Genomic DNA, 17,274 nt, shown 5'->3' with positions numbered 1-17,274 from the left:
CCCAAATCTTGCCTCACTCAACACCATTGTTAACGAAGAGCTACTCAAAATATTTACTTGGATGACAGCCAATAAACTTACACTTAACACTGACAAAACCTTCTGTATTATGTTCGATAACAGAGCAGGTGTTGCACAACTTAACATTAAGATCGACAACACTCTTATTGCCAGACATAATGAGGGCAAATTCCTAGGCCTGCACCTCGACAGCAACCTGAATTTCAGCACTCATATCCAACACATAACAAAAAAAAGTATCCAAAACGGTTGGGATCCTCTCCAAAGATATATTACTATGTGCCACAATCTGCCTTTCTCACACTATACCATTCACTCACTTATCCCTACCTCATCTACGCTATTTGTGCTTGGGAATCAACTGCAGCAGCACACCTAAAGCCAATAATAACCCAACAAAAAGCTGCAGTAAGAATAATCATGCAATCCAATCCCAGGCAACACACCCCCCACTCTTCACAGATCTAAACCTACTCACTGTTCAGAACATCCACACTTACTACTGTGCAACCTACATTTACAGAACCTTAAATTTCAACATTAACCCTGACCTAAAACACTTTCTTGAAAGTTGTGACAGGATCCACAGGCATAACGCCAGACACAAACATCTCTGACATTCCCATTTCCGGCTAAACCTATACAAAAATTCAGTGTATGTAAAAGAGCCTAAAATCTGGAACACCCTACCTGAAAACTCTAGAACTGCAGACACATTCATCACTTTCAAAACTACCGTTAGAAAACATCTTATCTCCCTGACACACCCCACCGTCAGCTAACTACATGAAAACCGCCTATTCTCTTGTATCATACACATAAAAAACAACCTAGACCTCCCCTCGATATCTGTGATTCCCCACAATTCACACCTACACTATAACTGACTATAAACATAGAAATACGTGATACAACTATTACCTAACGAATCTTAACTAGTCATAAATTTGCCTGTGATGCTCCAATATAGAAGCTTCAATGGAAACTGTGTATTGTACCAAAACAAAACCATTCACATTGCTAAATTTACGAACTGTAATGCAGTTACTTAGCCTTAATACCAGTATGCTCCTTAATCTGTACCAGTATAGAGTTTTGAATTAATCTTAGTCTGCCCGAAATGCCTAGTCATGCTAGTTGTGATACTAGCCCTCTCTGTAATTAGTTTTATATTATATGTAAACCACACAATATCCTATAATATGTAAACCCCACATTGTAATCTTCATAGAGAATAAACTTGATTTGATTTGATTTGATTCTACGCCTTTCCAAAGACTGCAAGTTCAATGCTTTCAGCCTATTTTTGTGGTAAAGGTTCCTAATACGTGGAATCAACCTCGTCATCCGTCTCTGTAATATGGTGACCAGAACTGAGCAGCATAATCTAAATGAGGTCTTACCAAAGTTACATAAATTAGAAGGATAATCTTAGACTTCTATTATTCATACTTCTTGATATGAAGCCAAGAATACTATTAGTCTTATTGAGAATATTTTTGTACTGTAGTGAGTAGTTGTAAACAGAGTGAAATAAGAAGCTGCCATAGTGAAGAACTCTGTTCCACAAGGCACAGTACTCGCACCTATCCTGTTCCTCATCCTCATATCAGACATAGACAGAGATGTAAACCATAGCACTGTATCATCCTTTGCAGACGATACTAGGATCTGCATGAGAGTGTCATCCATTGAGGACACGGCAAAGCTCCAAGAAGATATAAACCAAGTTTTCCAATGGGCAACAGAGAACAATATGATGTTCAATGAAGACAAATTCCAACTACTCCGTTATGGAAAACTGGAGGAAATAATAACTACGACTGAGTATACTATAAACTCTAATCACACAACAGAGCGGAAAAGTAATGTGAAGGACCTGGGTGTGGTAATGTCCGAAGACCTCACCTTCAAGGACCACAACAATGCCACTATCACATCTGCGAGGAAACTGATAGGATGGATAATGAGAACATTCAAGAAAAGAGATGCTAAGCCAATGATGATCCTTATTAAATCACTTGCTCTCTCTAGGCTGGAATACTGCTGTATATAAACATCTCCATTCAAGGCAGGTGAAATTGCACTTGATTTGTAGTCACTGGAGCGCAGGCGAGAGAGATATATAAAAATCTACACCTGGAAGATTCTGGAGGGAATGGTCCCTAATCTGCACAGAAATCACTCCCTACGAAAGCAAAAGACTTGGCAGGCGATGCAACATACCCCCAATGAAAAGTAGGGGCGCCACTGGTACACTAAGAGAAAACACAATAAGTGTCCGGGGCCCAAGACTGTACAACAGCCTCCCACCAGCAATAAGGGGCATTACCAATAGACCCCTGGACAGATACCTAAAGTCAGTGCCGGATCAGCCGGGCTGTGGTTCATACGTTGGACTGCGTGCGGCTAGCAGTAACAGCCTCGTTGACCAGGCCCTGATCCACCGGGAGGTCTGGTCGTGGACAGGGCCGCGGGGGCGTTGATCCCCGGAATACCTTCCAGGTAGACTACTGTCTTGGCTTTAAATTTCTGCTAACTAGTACTCCTAGATTTTTTCGCAATCACTTTGACTAAGATTTATATTGTTGAGCTTGTAAATGCCATAATTATTTCCTTTTCTTAAGATTACAACCTTACCCTTGTCCACACTGAGCTACATCTGTCACTTCTCCGACCACAACATCAATCTAATTCATCCTGTAGCATTCTAGTGCCCACATCAGAAATTATTTGACGGCCTATTGTCCAGTACCAACAATACCACCAGTCCGATAACATTCTTCTTTGCAAATATACAGGGTCTAAAGCCAGCAACAAACAACAAAATACCTTTCATCCGTGGACTGCTTGCAGAGGCAAAGGCAATGTTCGCGGCTTTCACTGAGACCCACATAAAGGATCACTTGGACAATGAAATATGGATCCCAGGTTACAACCTATACAGATGTGACAGAGTGAACAGGCAAAAGGGGGGGGGGGTTGGCCTGTACATTGCAGAGTCACTTGTTTGCACAGAACTGCTTAATGCCTCAAATGACGTAGTGGAAGTTTTAGCAGTAAAGGTCGAGAACCAAAACCTAGTCATTGTGGTAGTCTACAAGCCTCCGGATGCAACATCCCAGCAATTCCAGGAACAGCTGTTAAAAATTGACCACTGTCTGGAAAATCTTCCAGCTCCTGCACCCAACATCTTGCTCCTGGGGGATTTCAACTTAAGGCACCTAAAATGGAGGAATATAGCAAATAATATTATTGCAGTAATAACACCAGGAGGCAGCTTTTAAATCTCTGCACAAAATTCAATTTAAACCAGCAAATAATAGAGCCTACTAGACTGGAGAATACACTAGACCTCATATTCACTAACAATGATGATCTGATAAGAAATGTCACCATATCAAAAACAATATACTCAGATCACAACATAATTGAGGTTCAGACATGTATGCGAGGAGCCCCAGACTGACAAAATGAGACTAGTCACGAGGGAGCATTCACCAAATTCAACTTCAATAACAAAAACATAAAGTGGGACCAAGTAAACCAAGTCCTAACCGATATAAGCTGGGAAGATATACTAAGCAACACAGACCCAAGAACAGATTAACTCGGTGGCACTCGATGTATGCACAAGGCTTATTCCTCTAAGAAAAAGGAGGGGTAGATGTAAAATAGAAAGAGACAGGCGCTCCCTTTACAGGCGACGGAAAAGAATAACAGAGCGGCTAAAAGAGGTCAATATATCTGAAATGCGCAGGGAGACACTGGTCAGAGAAATAGCAAGCATCGAACTTAAGCTAAAAGAATCCTTTAGGAGTCAGGAATCGCGGGAAGAACTAAAAGCTATAAATGAAATCGAAAGAAACCCAAAGTATTTCTTCTCCTATGCCAAATCAAAATCGAGAACAACGCCCAGTATTGGGCCCCTACTTAAACAAGATGGGTCCTACACAGATGACAGCAAGGAAATGAGTGAGCTACTCAAGTCCCAATATGACTCAGTTTTTAGCAAGCCGCTAACCAGACTGAGAGTCGAAGATCAAAATGAATTTTTTATGAGAGAGCCACAAAATTTGATTAACACAAGCCTATCCGATGTTATCCTGACGCCAAATGACTTCGAACAGGCGATAAATGACATGCCCATGCACTCTGCCCCAGGGCCAGACTCATGGAACTCTGTGTTCATCAAGAACTGCAAGAAGCCCCTATCACGAGCCTTTTCCATCCTATGGAGAGGGAGCATGGACACGGGGGTCGTCCCTCAGTTACTAAAAACAACAGACATAGCCCCACTCCACAAAGGGGGCAGTAAAGCAACAGCAAAGAACTACAGACCAATAGCACTAACATCCCATATCATAAAAATCTTTGAAAGGGTCCTAAGAAGCAAGATCACTACCCATCTAGAAACCCATCAGTTACACAACCCAGGGCAACATGGGTTTAGAACAGGTCGCTCCTGTCTGTCTCAACTACTGGATCACTACGACAAGGTCCTAAATGCACTAGAAGACAAAAAGAATGCAGATGTAATATATACAGACTTTGCAAAAGCCTTCGACAAGTGTGACCATGGCGTAATAGCGCACAAAATGCGCGCTAAAGGAATAACAGGAAAAGTCGGTCGATGGATCTATAATTTCCTCACTAACAGAACACAGAGAGTAGTCGTCAACAGAGTAAAGTCCGAGGCAGCTACGGTGAAAAGCTCTGTTCCACAAGGCACAGTACTAGCTCCCATCTTGTTCCTCATCCTCATATCCGACATAGACAAGGATGTCAGCCACAGCACCGTGTCTTCCTTTGCAGATGACACCCGAATCTGCATGACAGTGTCTTCCATTGCAGACACTGCAAGGCTCCAGGCGGACATCAACCAAATCTTTCAGTGGGCTGCAGAAAACAATATGAAGTTCAACGATGAGAAATTTCAATTACTCAGATATGGTAAACATGAGGAAATTAAATCTTCATCAGAGTACAAAACAAATTCTGGTCACAAAATAGAGCGAAACACCAACGTCAAAGACCTGGGAGTGATTATGTCGGAGGATCTCACCTTCAAGGACCATAACATTGTATCAATCGCATCTGCTAGAAAAATGACAGGATGGATAATGAGAACCTTCAAAACTAGGGAGGCCAAGCCCATGATGACACTCTTCAGGTCACTTGTTCTATCTAGGCTGGAATATTGCTGCACTCTAACAGCACCTTTCAAGGCAGGTGAAATTGCCGACCTAGAAAATGTACAGAGAACTTTCACGGCGCGCATAACGGAGATAAAACACCTCAATTACTGGGAGCGCTTGAGGTTTCTAAACCTGTATTCCCTGGAACGCAGGAGGGAGAGATACATGATTATATACACCTGGAAAATCCTAGAGGGACTAGTACCGAACTTGCACACGAAAATCACTCACTACGAAAGCAAAAGACTTGGCAGACGATGCACCATCCCCCCAATGAAAAGCAGGGGTGTCACTAGCACGTTAAGAGACCATACAATAAGTGTCAGGGGCCCGAGACTGTTCAACTGCCTCCCAGCACACATAAGGGGGATTACCAACAGACCCCTGGCAGTCTTCAAGCTGGCACTGGACAAGCACCTAAAGTCAGTTCCTGATCAGCCGGGCTGTGGCTCGTACGTTGGTTTGCGTGCAGCCAGCAGCAACAGCGTGGTTGATCATGCGCTGATCCACCAGGAGGCCTGGTCACAGACCGGGCCGCGGGGGCGTTGACCCCCGAAACTCTCTCCAGGTAAACTCCAGTGTTATCGGCAAACTTACTTATGTTGCAATTTATTCCCTCATCAATTTCGTTTATGTATATTTGTGAACAGGAAGAGTCCCAGCACTGACCCCTGTGGCACACCGGTCCTAACAGGTGCCCATTTCAGTTTCTCCTCATTAATACAAACTTTCCGTTGCTCATCAGTCAGCAATGGGCGTCGATCCAGGAGATAATTTCTCCTATTTCATGGACCGCTGCTGTCTTAGTCTCCGGTGTTAAACTTAATCTAAGGCCTCACTGAAGTCCATATACACAATATCGTATTCTTCATTCCTTATCTTGGTCTAGGGATCAAGACTGTTCAAAAACCTTCCTTCATGTCTGAAGGAAGTCTCCAAGAAATCCCCAGCTGTCTTCAGGAGAGAACCTCGTAAGTTCCTGATCAGAGAGGAGGTAATGCAAGTTACTCTTCATGAGGCTGGCACCAGCATCCTGGTCAATCAGGCCGGCAATGAAGGTTGTCTGGGACCAGACCGCGAGGGCGGCCACCCCGGGGGACCAGACCGCGAAGGCGGCCATCCCGGGGGACCAGACCGCGAGGGCGGCCACCCCGGGGGACCAGACCGCGAGGGCGGCCACCCCGGGGGACCAGACCGCGAGGGCGGCCACCCCGGGGGACCAGACCGCGAGGGCGGCCACCCCGGGGGACCAGACCGCGAGGGCGGCCACCCCGCCAGACCGCGAGCGGCCACCCCGGGGGACCAGACCGCGAGGGCGGCCACCCCGGGGACCAGACCGCGAGGGCGGCCACCCCGCCAGACCGCGGGGCGGCCACCCCGGGGGACCAGACCGCGAGGGCGGCCACCCCGGGAGACCAGACCGCGAGGGCGGCCACCCCGGGGGACCAGATCGCGAGGGCGGCCACCCCGGGGGACCAGACCGCGAGGGCGGCCACCCCGGGGGACCAGACTGCGAGGGCGGCCACCCCGGGGGACCAGACCGCGAGGGCGGCCACCCCGGGGGACCAGACCGCGAGGGCGGCCACCCCGGGGGACCAGACCGCGAGGGCGGCCACCCCGGGGGACCAGACCGCGAGGGCGGCCACCCCGGGGGACTAGACTGCGAGGGCGGCCACCCCGGGGGACCAGACCGCGAGGGCGGCCACCCCGGGGGACCAGACCGCGAGGGCGGCCACCCCGGGGGACCAGACCGCGAGGGCGGCCACCCCGGGGGACCAGACCGCGAGGGCGGCCACCCCGGGGGACCAGACCGCGAGGGCGGCCACCCCGGGGGACCAGACCGCGAGGGCAGCCACCCCGGGGGACCAGACCGCGAGGGCGGCCACCCCGGGGGACCAGACCGCGAGGGCGGCCACCCCAGAAATCGACTCCAGATACTCTGCTTATTTTTTCATTATATTATTTCATATATAACTGAGCATCAACACTGTTATACTCAGTTGCATTTCGTTGCTTTCCTAATTATAACATTATTTAACATGTGATTTAAAGTTTTTAACATTTAATCTCATTACTTATTCATTAATAATAATAATAATAATAATAATAATAATAATAATAATAATAATACTTTTTATCTCTATAAGTACCTGGACAAGGTACCTGTACAAGGTATGCAGGCCTACCTGATGTGAACGTCATACTACTATATAAAAAGCCCCTTGTTACGCAGAACATTTCGGGCAAATTAGGCCAATTTTGTTTCCAGGATGCGACCCACACCAGTCGACTAACACCCAGGTACCTATTTTAGTGATAGGTCTACCTGGAGGTTATGGACAGTAGGTGAAAATGGACAGTAGGTGTCTTAAGGAAACACGTTTTAATGTTTCCACGTGTAATGGGGATCGAACCATGGACCTCAGTGTGAACAGGGTGGGTTAGCAATCAAGCTGCGGGACACCTATATTATAATAAAATAGAAGTGAAAAGGTAAATTATGTATCATATATAAGTTAATCACCTAGTAACTGAAAAATAATTATTATATTGCTAATAAAATGAGTGATTTTTGGAAGATGTGCCATGTTTCCAGGCGAGGCCGTCATCACACATTAGAACATCACCGATACAGAAGGGTAGGATTCGATGAGATTCGCCGGTACTGTCCCGGCCCGGGCCTTGTCCAGTTATTGACCCGGAGACAGGAAGGTAAGGGACCCTCTCATAAGTCACAAGCCCTCCAGTCTAATCAAGTCATCACCAACCTCGTCCAGAAGATTGAGTACTATTATTATAATCAAGGGGGGAGCGCTGAACCCGTAGGATTATACAGCGCCTGTGGGGGATGTGGAAGGTATTCAGGTTTAATTCAGGGAATTGTAGCACATATCCAATTCCCTAGATCAAGAGCCCCTCACCAGCATCAAGGAACCTTCCTTGAGGGGTCGACCAGTATAGGTAAGGCTTTGTTAACAACCATAGAGTGCTTTACCCAATTCCCTGCATCAATTTTCCCGACTGTAGTCCCATACACATTACACAGCTTGTAAGCCAAAAATGACTGGATCAATAATAATTTAATTTTAATATTTTTTTACTTTCATTCAGTGTTCTTTATTGCAGATTATAAAAAAGTATTTTTACAAATGAAGCCACTTTCAATAAAGGAACGTCAACAATGCAGTCATAGGAAAGGCTCAGAGCCTAGATAGATCTCGTCTCATACATAGACACAAACAATATAACAAATGATTTTTTATACACGTGGCTATTGCCCCAGGACGGTAGTTATTACCTCTTGTCGATTATTTGGTTAGTTTGCGTCATAAGCTGAAAAACAATGTGCACTGCTTATCTAAAGCTGATTTTTTTTCATTGGATAGACACAGTAAGCCTATACTGTTTCGTTTTAGGCAACACACATACCGCTGACCTATGGTGCAAATTTAATATGTACTATTTTAACTTTCTGTGAGAAAATCGACTAACTAGATTTTCTATACATAAGTTCTATACGAGTGTTTGTCCCTATTCATAACATAAAATTACACCCACATCGTAAATGCGTTAACATCTACGACTGAAACAAATCACTCATTTCAGAAAAGTGGTTTGATCCTAGTCAAGACCTCTTGGTCCAATGAATTAAAACAGTAGGTTGAAACCTGATTGCCTATCATTCTGCAGGCGCTGTGACCCGTTAGGTTAATGGACACAGATGCAGCTAACGCGACATTTTAGTGTGGCGCTCCCAGTAATTGAGGTGTTTTATCGTTTCGTTCTCCAGGAGCTTTGTCAAGCCGATTGACCTGAAGAGTGTAACGGCTTGAGGTTCTCAAATCCTGTCTTTTTCTAGCAGATGAGAACGACATGTTACCACAATAAAATGTCACATTACTTGCATCTATGTCCATGTACCTAACATTTTGTCGGTAATTTTATCATTATTGTTATGACCCTTTCTGGTTTAGCACTTCCCATGATAAGAATTAGACATAATACATAACAAGAATATATTATCTCTTCGAGGGTGGTTCCTAACCGTGCCTTTATGATGAAGGGCACTTGATCTAAGGAATTAAGGCGTCCCTACCCTTCCTTTGATCAAACTTGATTACCTCCTATTCTTCATTACCTGTATAATTTCCACGGGTTCAGCGCTTCCACATAGTGATATATCATAATGTTCACTGGTATTCATTTTCTTACACAAATAACTCGCACATAGGAGAGAGGAGCTTACGACGACGTTTCGGTCCGACTTGGACCATTTACAACGTCACTAGGCGGTGGGCGCATCTCATTCTACAACCACATCCCAATCATCCTATATAAATAGGAAGAGCCTCAATGTTGTCTTCTTGAGCTCCTCGTATATTAAACTATGGCTACAATTTCTAGTCCTGCTCGTGTGCTCGTAGCGTTTTGAACACATACTCAACATGGGTAAGTTGTCCAATCCTCGAGGAACATGTGCAACATCTGGGTATCTTTATTTGGAGACGTTTCGCCATCCAGTGGTTCTTATTAATACAAAGACATAATGTGAAGAATGTAGAATTATAAACAAAAGATGAGGTAATCAGTCCCTCAGTGTTAAAGTTGAAGAGCACCGTAGTCTTGAAGCATCTGAAGCACAGGCATGAAGCTTCATGCCTGTGCTTCAGATTCTTGAAGACTACTGTCCTCTTCACCAGCTCCAAGACTGAGGGACTGATTACCTCATCTTTTGTATATACTGCAATTCTACATTTTTCACATTATGTCTATGTATTGTATTGATAAAGCCAATGGTTGGCGAAACGTCTACAAATAAAGATACCCAGATGTTGCACATGTGTCTAATTCTTCTTTCTGTCGGTACTGTATATCATTCATGTACACCTTGAGGAAACTATCCATATGAAAACATCCAGTAGAAGATAAACATCATGAACCTGACGCTGCGACTTTTTTATCAGTAGATGTTTATTTTTGGTTGTTGGTTTAGATTAGATTAAAAAGCACTGTGAGTATACGAGTTAATATAAATTGACGGACACTGAACGTACAGCAGATAAGACGGACGTCTGGTTAACAACAGTCGTAGCCACAGAGTAAACTATACAGTCTATGTACATATATATACGTGAATCTCTATTTTTTTTATTTGTGCTTCGTTTACAAGCCATCGATTTCTTCACTACACACAATGCTAACCACAAACTTCACAAGACTCGGAAAACTTCTGATGTTATTCTAATGACATCTAATTATTAGAATGCTCTACCCACTAACGAATTTACACAGAGTACGATTTGGTAAATTAACAGATATTTTTAGTAATTAAGTTTTTCAAGATTAGCAATGAGTACAAGTTAAAAAAATATAAAAATTAACCAGTAAAAATACTAATATAGAGTAATGGAAGTTTTCCTATATATTAACTGTGGTAATGAAAGTACAGACTGAATAAAGAGTTGTGTTGTATATGAGAATGTTTTGAATACTGACTATCACTACACGAGGGTCTGCAACACTCATACCATCGTAGACACGATGTATCACAATACTGATAAGAATATTAAGGGCGACAACACTCTGGTAAATAGAAAACTATAAAATATCTAAGTCAAACCATTATTTACTATTCCTGAATGCATTACTCTGACAAGGTTAGGAAATTATTAGCAGAGAGGGAGTGGAGGTGTAGAGATGTGGTGTTTCAGAAGGTAGCGATGGGTCTATAAAGTCCCATGTCTCCGCAGAGCCGCAGCCTGAGTGAAGGAATGGCCTTCACTGCCTGGTGGATACAAGTGAGGAAGTTTGAGCAGTCACAGAGGAGGACGTAGTGAAGGCTGCCGTTTTGGGGTTTGGATTTGTGTAGCGTCAGCCGCCGCAGTCCCACCTCGTTAGTCAAACTCTTGTACAACGTTTTGGCTCCTGCAGAAAACACAGTAACAGTAATGGTGCTGATACGTCCTGGACAATATGCACTTTATAATACTACTAATATATATTTAACAATTACACTGTATAATACTAGTAATACATCCTGGATAACATATACTTTATATCATATATCCATGACAACACACTCCGTCAGCTGATGCTGGTGAAGGGCTTCTGCTCCTGGGAAATAAAGCTACTGTACGCTTCCTCGGATCAAACCTGATAGACTTGCGTTCTTCAACCGTTTCATGACCTTTACGGGTTTAGCGCTCTCCCAGTGTTGTGCATGCTGGTATATGGTGGGTAATCCTAAGTAATCTATACGACTCTCATAAACTTCTTTTGTAATAATCTATAGTATTGGCTAAGCCTATATTATGACACTTATTATTATTGTTGCTGTCATAATTAAATCAAGCACTAAACTCTTAAGGATCACACAACACTATAAAGAGCAAGAATTTTGTGTAAGCTTGAGCTGTCAATGATTGTTTTCTTCTCCAATAAATTGTATTGTCTCTTACTTGCACAAAAACTAGTATAACTGTAGCATATATACATGTACACTTTAAGTAGAATAATACTGAAATTATACAATATTTGTGTGTGGCTTATGAGCAGTGGGTTGGCAATGTACCGCTTGACATTGTTTATTAATATTAACCTCGATAATAGATACCCACAAATTGATTTAAAAAGACACATGAGCAAACACAATCTAAACCATTGTTTTTTGTGGTCATCTCTATCTTCCTATTGAAGTTTCTAACACTGGCATTCTTACTATCACTTTTCATATCAGAATTAAGGTATCCTTCTATTAATACGTATTATTATAAGAAAAAATAGATAATCAGTATTGCCATAAAGCTTATTTTTTTAATATACATTTAACTTAAACTACTTAATGATTTTCACTCTACTTTTCGTTATATTAATAATTATATCATATTCATACTGAAATAATTTACAAGCATTATGCACCATAAGTATAATAATGAACAAGACGGTATATACACTGAGAAGTATATTTCTGTCAGTGTGTATACAGAGAGTTCACTTTAATCCCTGTTTTAGGTAATAATCTTATCTGGTGGTGACAAGGTTACGAAGGACCCAAATAATCTAAGTGTAGTAGATAGGCTTTAAATCCCATTAACCAGGCAACAAATGGCCAACATGCACTAACTAGTACAGCGTCCAAGAAAATATACACTAGTAACACGTCCAGTATAATATACACTAGCAACACGTCCTGGACAACATACACTAGCAACACGTCTTGGACAACATACACTTGCAACACGTCTTGGACAACATACACTAGCAACACGTCCTGGACAACATACATTAGCAACACGTCTTGGACAACATACACTAGCAACACGTCCTGGACAACATACACTAGCAACACGTCTTGGACAACATACACTAGCAACACGTCCTGGACAACATACACTAGCAACACGTCCTGGACAACATACACTAGCAACACGTCCTGGACAACATACACTAGCAACACGTCTTGGACAACATACACTAGCAACACGTCCTGGACAACATACACTAGCAACACGTCCTGGACAACACACACTAGCAACACGTCTTGGACAACATACACTAGCAACACGTCCTGGACAACATACACTCAGTAATGTTAACACTAACAGCCCACATACAACTGGAGACTTTTCGAAGTTGTAATTATGGGTTAAATAAACAAAGACGTGATCAATATTTGTAATTGAAGTTGTAGCAACTCATCTGTCTAGCAGGTTCTGATATAACTAGGCTCAGCTTAACCTTCATCTGTCTCATTTATTTATCAGCTCAGACAGATTCTGGTCTCTGCTGTTTACCTGCATAGCTGTCATGCTTTTACGTACTTAACCAAACATTACCTAACCTCACAATAAAGAACTCGTTACTTGATGATTGAATAATAATCTTTATTTCTACAAGTACAAGGTATACAGTCCTAGCTGACATCAATGACATACTAATATATAGAAAGCTGCTTGTTATGCTGAGCATTTCGGGCAAATTAGGTCAATTTTGTTACCAGGATGCGACCCACACCAGTCGACTAACACTCGGGTACCTGTCTAACTGATAGGTGAACAAATACAGCAGGTGCCATAAGGAAACATATCCTGATATTTCCACCCGTACCGGGGATCGACCCCCGGACCTCAGTGTGTAATCTGAGTGCGCTAGCAATCGATGTACGGGACACCTCACATCATAGTTATGTGAGTTCGCACTGGAAAAAAGTTGTGCAAATAAAAATTTATTTATTAAAATCCCTTTAAAGTTGAAGGGTTCTGGACCAGGAAATTGGAACAACTCTGTACTTCCGTGAATTAAGTTTAACTGTCTTCCACTGATCATTCCCCAGGCGTCGTATAGCACTTATGGGTTTAGTGCTTCCCTATGAATATAACAATAATATTAATAATTATATTATTATTATTATTATTATTACTATTATTATTATTATTATTATTAGTAGTAGTAGTAGTAATGGTAAAACATTAGATATTGTACATTGTAAGACTTACGTTAGTTAGGTAATGGTTATGCACCATGTAAGTAGTGTGATATACGTCTTTTTTAGAAAAATAACGTCATATTCTTTCTTAGAATATAAAAATAGCCACAAAAATTTGAAGTAGGCCAAAATGAAGTTAGAAAGATAGAGGTCTATCTCCCTCGTCAGTCCAGCACAATTTTGATCTCGAAATTTCCATTCACTTTAGTTATATATACACAAGAAAGTATGTCTCTCAGTGTATATACAGTGAAAGATTACTTTTATACCTAATTAAGTGATTAAAGTGTTTTCGACTGGTGGTGAACCGGTTACATGCAACCTTAATGACCCATGTGTAGTAGAGAGGCTGATTCAGCAACCAACCTCACCTGTCCATGCCAGCCAGTTCCTCTCAAACTTCTCGCCATCATCCCCCTCAAACACTTTGAAGACGGTGATGATATATCCGGTGGACGCCGACGTTGGCTTGCGGGAAATTTTTTCTGTTGAATACAAAAGTTAATGTATGAGAGATTTATTTACTAGGACGCAAACGCATCCTAAATGTTCAATTTACTCTTAACACACACATGTGTATATATTTAATAAATCACACTCATACCTGACTAATATTAGTAAAAACTAGCCCACTGAAGTTGCTAATTTGATAACCGCAAAATGACCGTGTGTTTCGTCCTCACGATAACTCGTGAAGACTTTTGAGGCCTAAAAAAAAAAAAAAAAATCTGAGCTTCACAGAGTAGGCCAATGGCAGATAAAAGACGAGCGCCTCTCTTCCCTACATACGATGGATTACTGCTCTAACTGCGCTAAAATCACCACTACGACTCATCTAACAGAGAATATAAACACTAGCCAGTTCTTCGTCCTCCTTCAGGGAAGGATCGGGATGCCTTGACGTTCGTTATGGCAACTGAAGCTATCCTCTCCTTACTTGAATAAAACATTATTTCATAGAGGGGCAGAAGGGCTGATGGTGTGATCTTAGAAACAAGGAGCCAACTTGCCCAAGGGACATTGATGCTAATGAAAAGCTCTTGATCACAGGATTTGGAGCTGCCGTCCGCTTCCTTGAATCATACCTGATTACTCCATAGCCTTCCTCCCCCTTCCCCGGAGAGGTTGTATGACCCTTACGAATATATTATAATAATTACCTAGGGGAGGTCGTGCCAACATGGCCACCTCTTCGAAGGTGTCGAAATAGTGTGGGCAGGTGAAGCCGGTCTTGGCTGGATCAAGGGCGGTGAGGCTGTGTTGTCTGACCTTGTTGATCACCTGGTGAGCGTCACACTGCCGCCCGTCCACCACCCACACCACCATGTATGGGAACTCAACTGTGTGTGCCATGCAGAACACATATCAACAATTATCACACAAGGTTACATAGTATCCATGTTGCCAGTAGTGCAATAACAAGAATAAATGGAGCAGTTGCTCCAAGGCCCTCAGGTGTGAGGAGTCCCTTCAGGTGTGAGGGGGCCCTTCAGGTGTGAGGGGGGCCTTCAGGTGTGAGGGGGCCTTTCAGGTGTGAGGGGGCCTTTCAGGTGTGAGGGGACCTTTCAGGTGTGAGAGGGGCCTTTCAGGTGTGAGGGGGCTCTTCAGATGTGAGGGGACCTTTCAGGTGTGAGAGGGGCCTTTCAGGTGTGAGAGGGGCCTTTCAGGTGTGAGGGGGGCCTTTCAGGTGTGAGGGGAGCCTTTCAGGTGTGAGGGGGCCTTTCAGGTGTGAGGGGGCTCGTCAGGTGTGAGGGGACCTTTCAGGTGTGAGAGGGGCCTTTCAAGGGGCCCTTCAGGTGTGAGGGAGCCCTTCAGGTGAGGGGGCCCTTCAGGTGTGAGGAGGCCCTTCAGGTGTGAGGGGGGGCCCTTCAGGTGTGAGGGGGCCCCTTCAGGTGTGAGGGGGGTCCTTCAGGTGTAAGGGGGCCCTTCAGGTGTGAGGGGGCCCTTCAGGTGTGAGGGGGGCCCTTCAGGAGTGAGGGGGCTCTTCAGGTGTGAGGGGGCCGTTCAGGTGTGTGGGGGTCCTTCAGGTGTGAGGGGGCCCTTCAGGTGTGAGGGGGGCCTTCAGGTGTGAGGGGGGCCCCTTCAGGTGTGAGGGGGGTCCTTCAGGTGTGAGGGGGCCCTTCAGGTATGAGAGGGGCCTTTCAGGTGTGAGGGGGCTCTTCAGGTGTGAGGGGGCTCTTCAGGTGTGAGGGGGTCCTTTAGGTGTGAGGGGGCTCTTCAGGTGTGAGGGGGCTCTTCAGGTGTGAGGGGGGTCCTTCAGGTGTGAGGGGGCCCTTCAGGTGTGAGAGGGGCCTTTCAGGTGTGAGGGGGCTCTTCAGGTGTGAGGGGGGCCCCTTCAGGTGTGAGGGGGGTCCTTCAGGTGTGAGGGGGCTCTTCAGGTGTGAGGGGGCTCTTCAGGTGTGAGGGGACTCTTCAGGTGTGAGGGGGCTCTTCAGGTATGAAGAGGCTCTTCAGGTGTGAGGGGGCTCTTCAGGTGTGAGGGGGGCTCTTCAGGTGTGAGGGGACTCTTCAGGTGTGAGGGGGCCCCTTCAGGTGTGAGGGGGGTCCCTCAGGTGTGAGGGGGCCCTTCAGGTGTGAGGGGACCTTTCAGGTGTGAGAGGGGCCTTTCAGGTGTGAGGGGGCCCTTCAGGTGTGAGGGGACCTTTCAGGTGTGAGAGGGGCCTTTCAGGTGTGAGGGGGCTCTTCAGGTGTGAGGGGGCCCCTTCAGGTGTGAGGGGGGTCCTTCAGGTGTGAGGGGGCTCTTCAGGTGTGAGGGGACCTTTCAGGTGTGAGGGGGCTCTTCAGGTGTGAGGGGACCTTTCACGTGTGAGGGGGCTCTTCAGGTGTGAGGGGGCTCTTCAGGTGTGAGGGGGCTCTTCAGGTGTGAGGGGACCTTTCAGGTGTGAGGGGGCTCTTCAGGTGTGAGGGGACCTTTCAGGTGTGAGGGGGCTCTTCAGGTGTGAGGGGGCTCTTCAGGTGTGAGGGGGCTCTTCAGGTGTCAGGGGGCTCTTCAGGTGTGAGGGGGCTCTTCAGGTGTGAGGGGGCTCTTCAGGTGTGAGGGGACCTTTCAGGTCTTCAGTGGTGTGAGGGGGCTCTTCAGGTGTGAGGGGGCTCTTCAGGTGTGAGGGGGCTCTTCAGGTGTTTACCTGGAGTTTACCTGGAGAGAGTTTCGGGGGTCAACGCCCCCGCGGCCCGGTCTGTGACCAGGCCTCCTGGTGGATCAGCGCCTGATCAACCAGGCTGTTGCTGCTGGCTGCACGCAAACCAACGTACGAGCCACAGCCCGGCTGATCAGGAACTGCCTTTAGGTGCTTGTCCAGTGCCAGCTTGAAGACTGCCAGGGGTCTGTTGGTAATCCCCCTTATGTGTGCTGGGAGGCAGTTGAACAGTCTCGGTCCCCTGACACTTATTGTATGGTCTCTTAACGTGCTAGTGACACCCCTGCTTTTCATTGGGGGGATGGTGCATCGTCTGCCAAGTCTTTTGCTTTCGTAGTGAGTGATTTTCGTGTGCAAGTTCGGTACTAGTCCCTCTAGGATTTTCCAGGTGTATATAATCATGTATCTCTCCCTCCTGCGTTCCAGGGAATAC

At 45.0% G+C, this 17,274-nt stretch overlaps 1 protein-coding gene across 1 annotated transcript in view; it reads right to left on the bottom strand.

Annotated features, from left to right (window-relative positions):
- Nucleotides 1-9,089: 9,089 nt before the first annotated feature.
- The window catches only part of LOC128696469 (uncharacterized), a gene marked incomplete at its 5' end in the record, with an annotated part of 44,226 nt that continues 36,041 nt past the window's right edge, over nt 9,090-17,274 (bottom strand). Inside the window, 3 exon segments of the mRNA XM_070090329.1 lie at nt 9,090-11,144; nt 14,076-14,189; nt 14,865-15,044. Coding sequence (XP_069946430.1) covers nt 10,927-11,144; nt 14,076-14,189; nt 14,865-15,044 — 512 coding nt within the window.

The sequence above is a fragment of the Cherax quadricarinatus genome, chromosome 31 (assembly GCF_038502225.1).
Source record: "Cherax quadricarinatus isolate ZL_2023a chromosome 31, ASM3850222v1, whole genome shotgun sequence".
In the NCBI taxonomy this organism is placed as follows: Eukaryota; Metazoa; Arthropoda; class Malacostraca; order Decapoda; family Parastacidae; genus Cherax; species Cherax quadricarinatus.
This window is presented reverse-complemented; position numbering and strand designations above follow the sequence as displayed.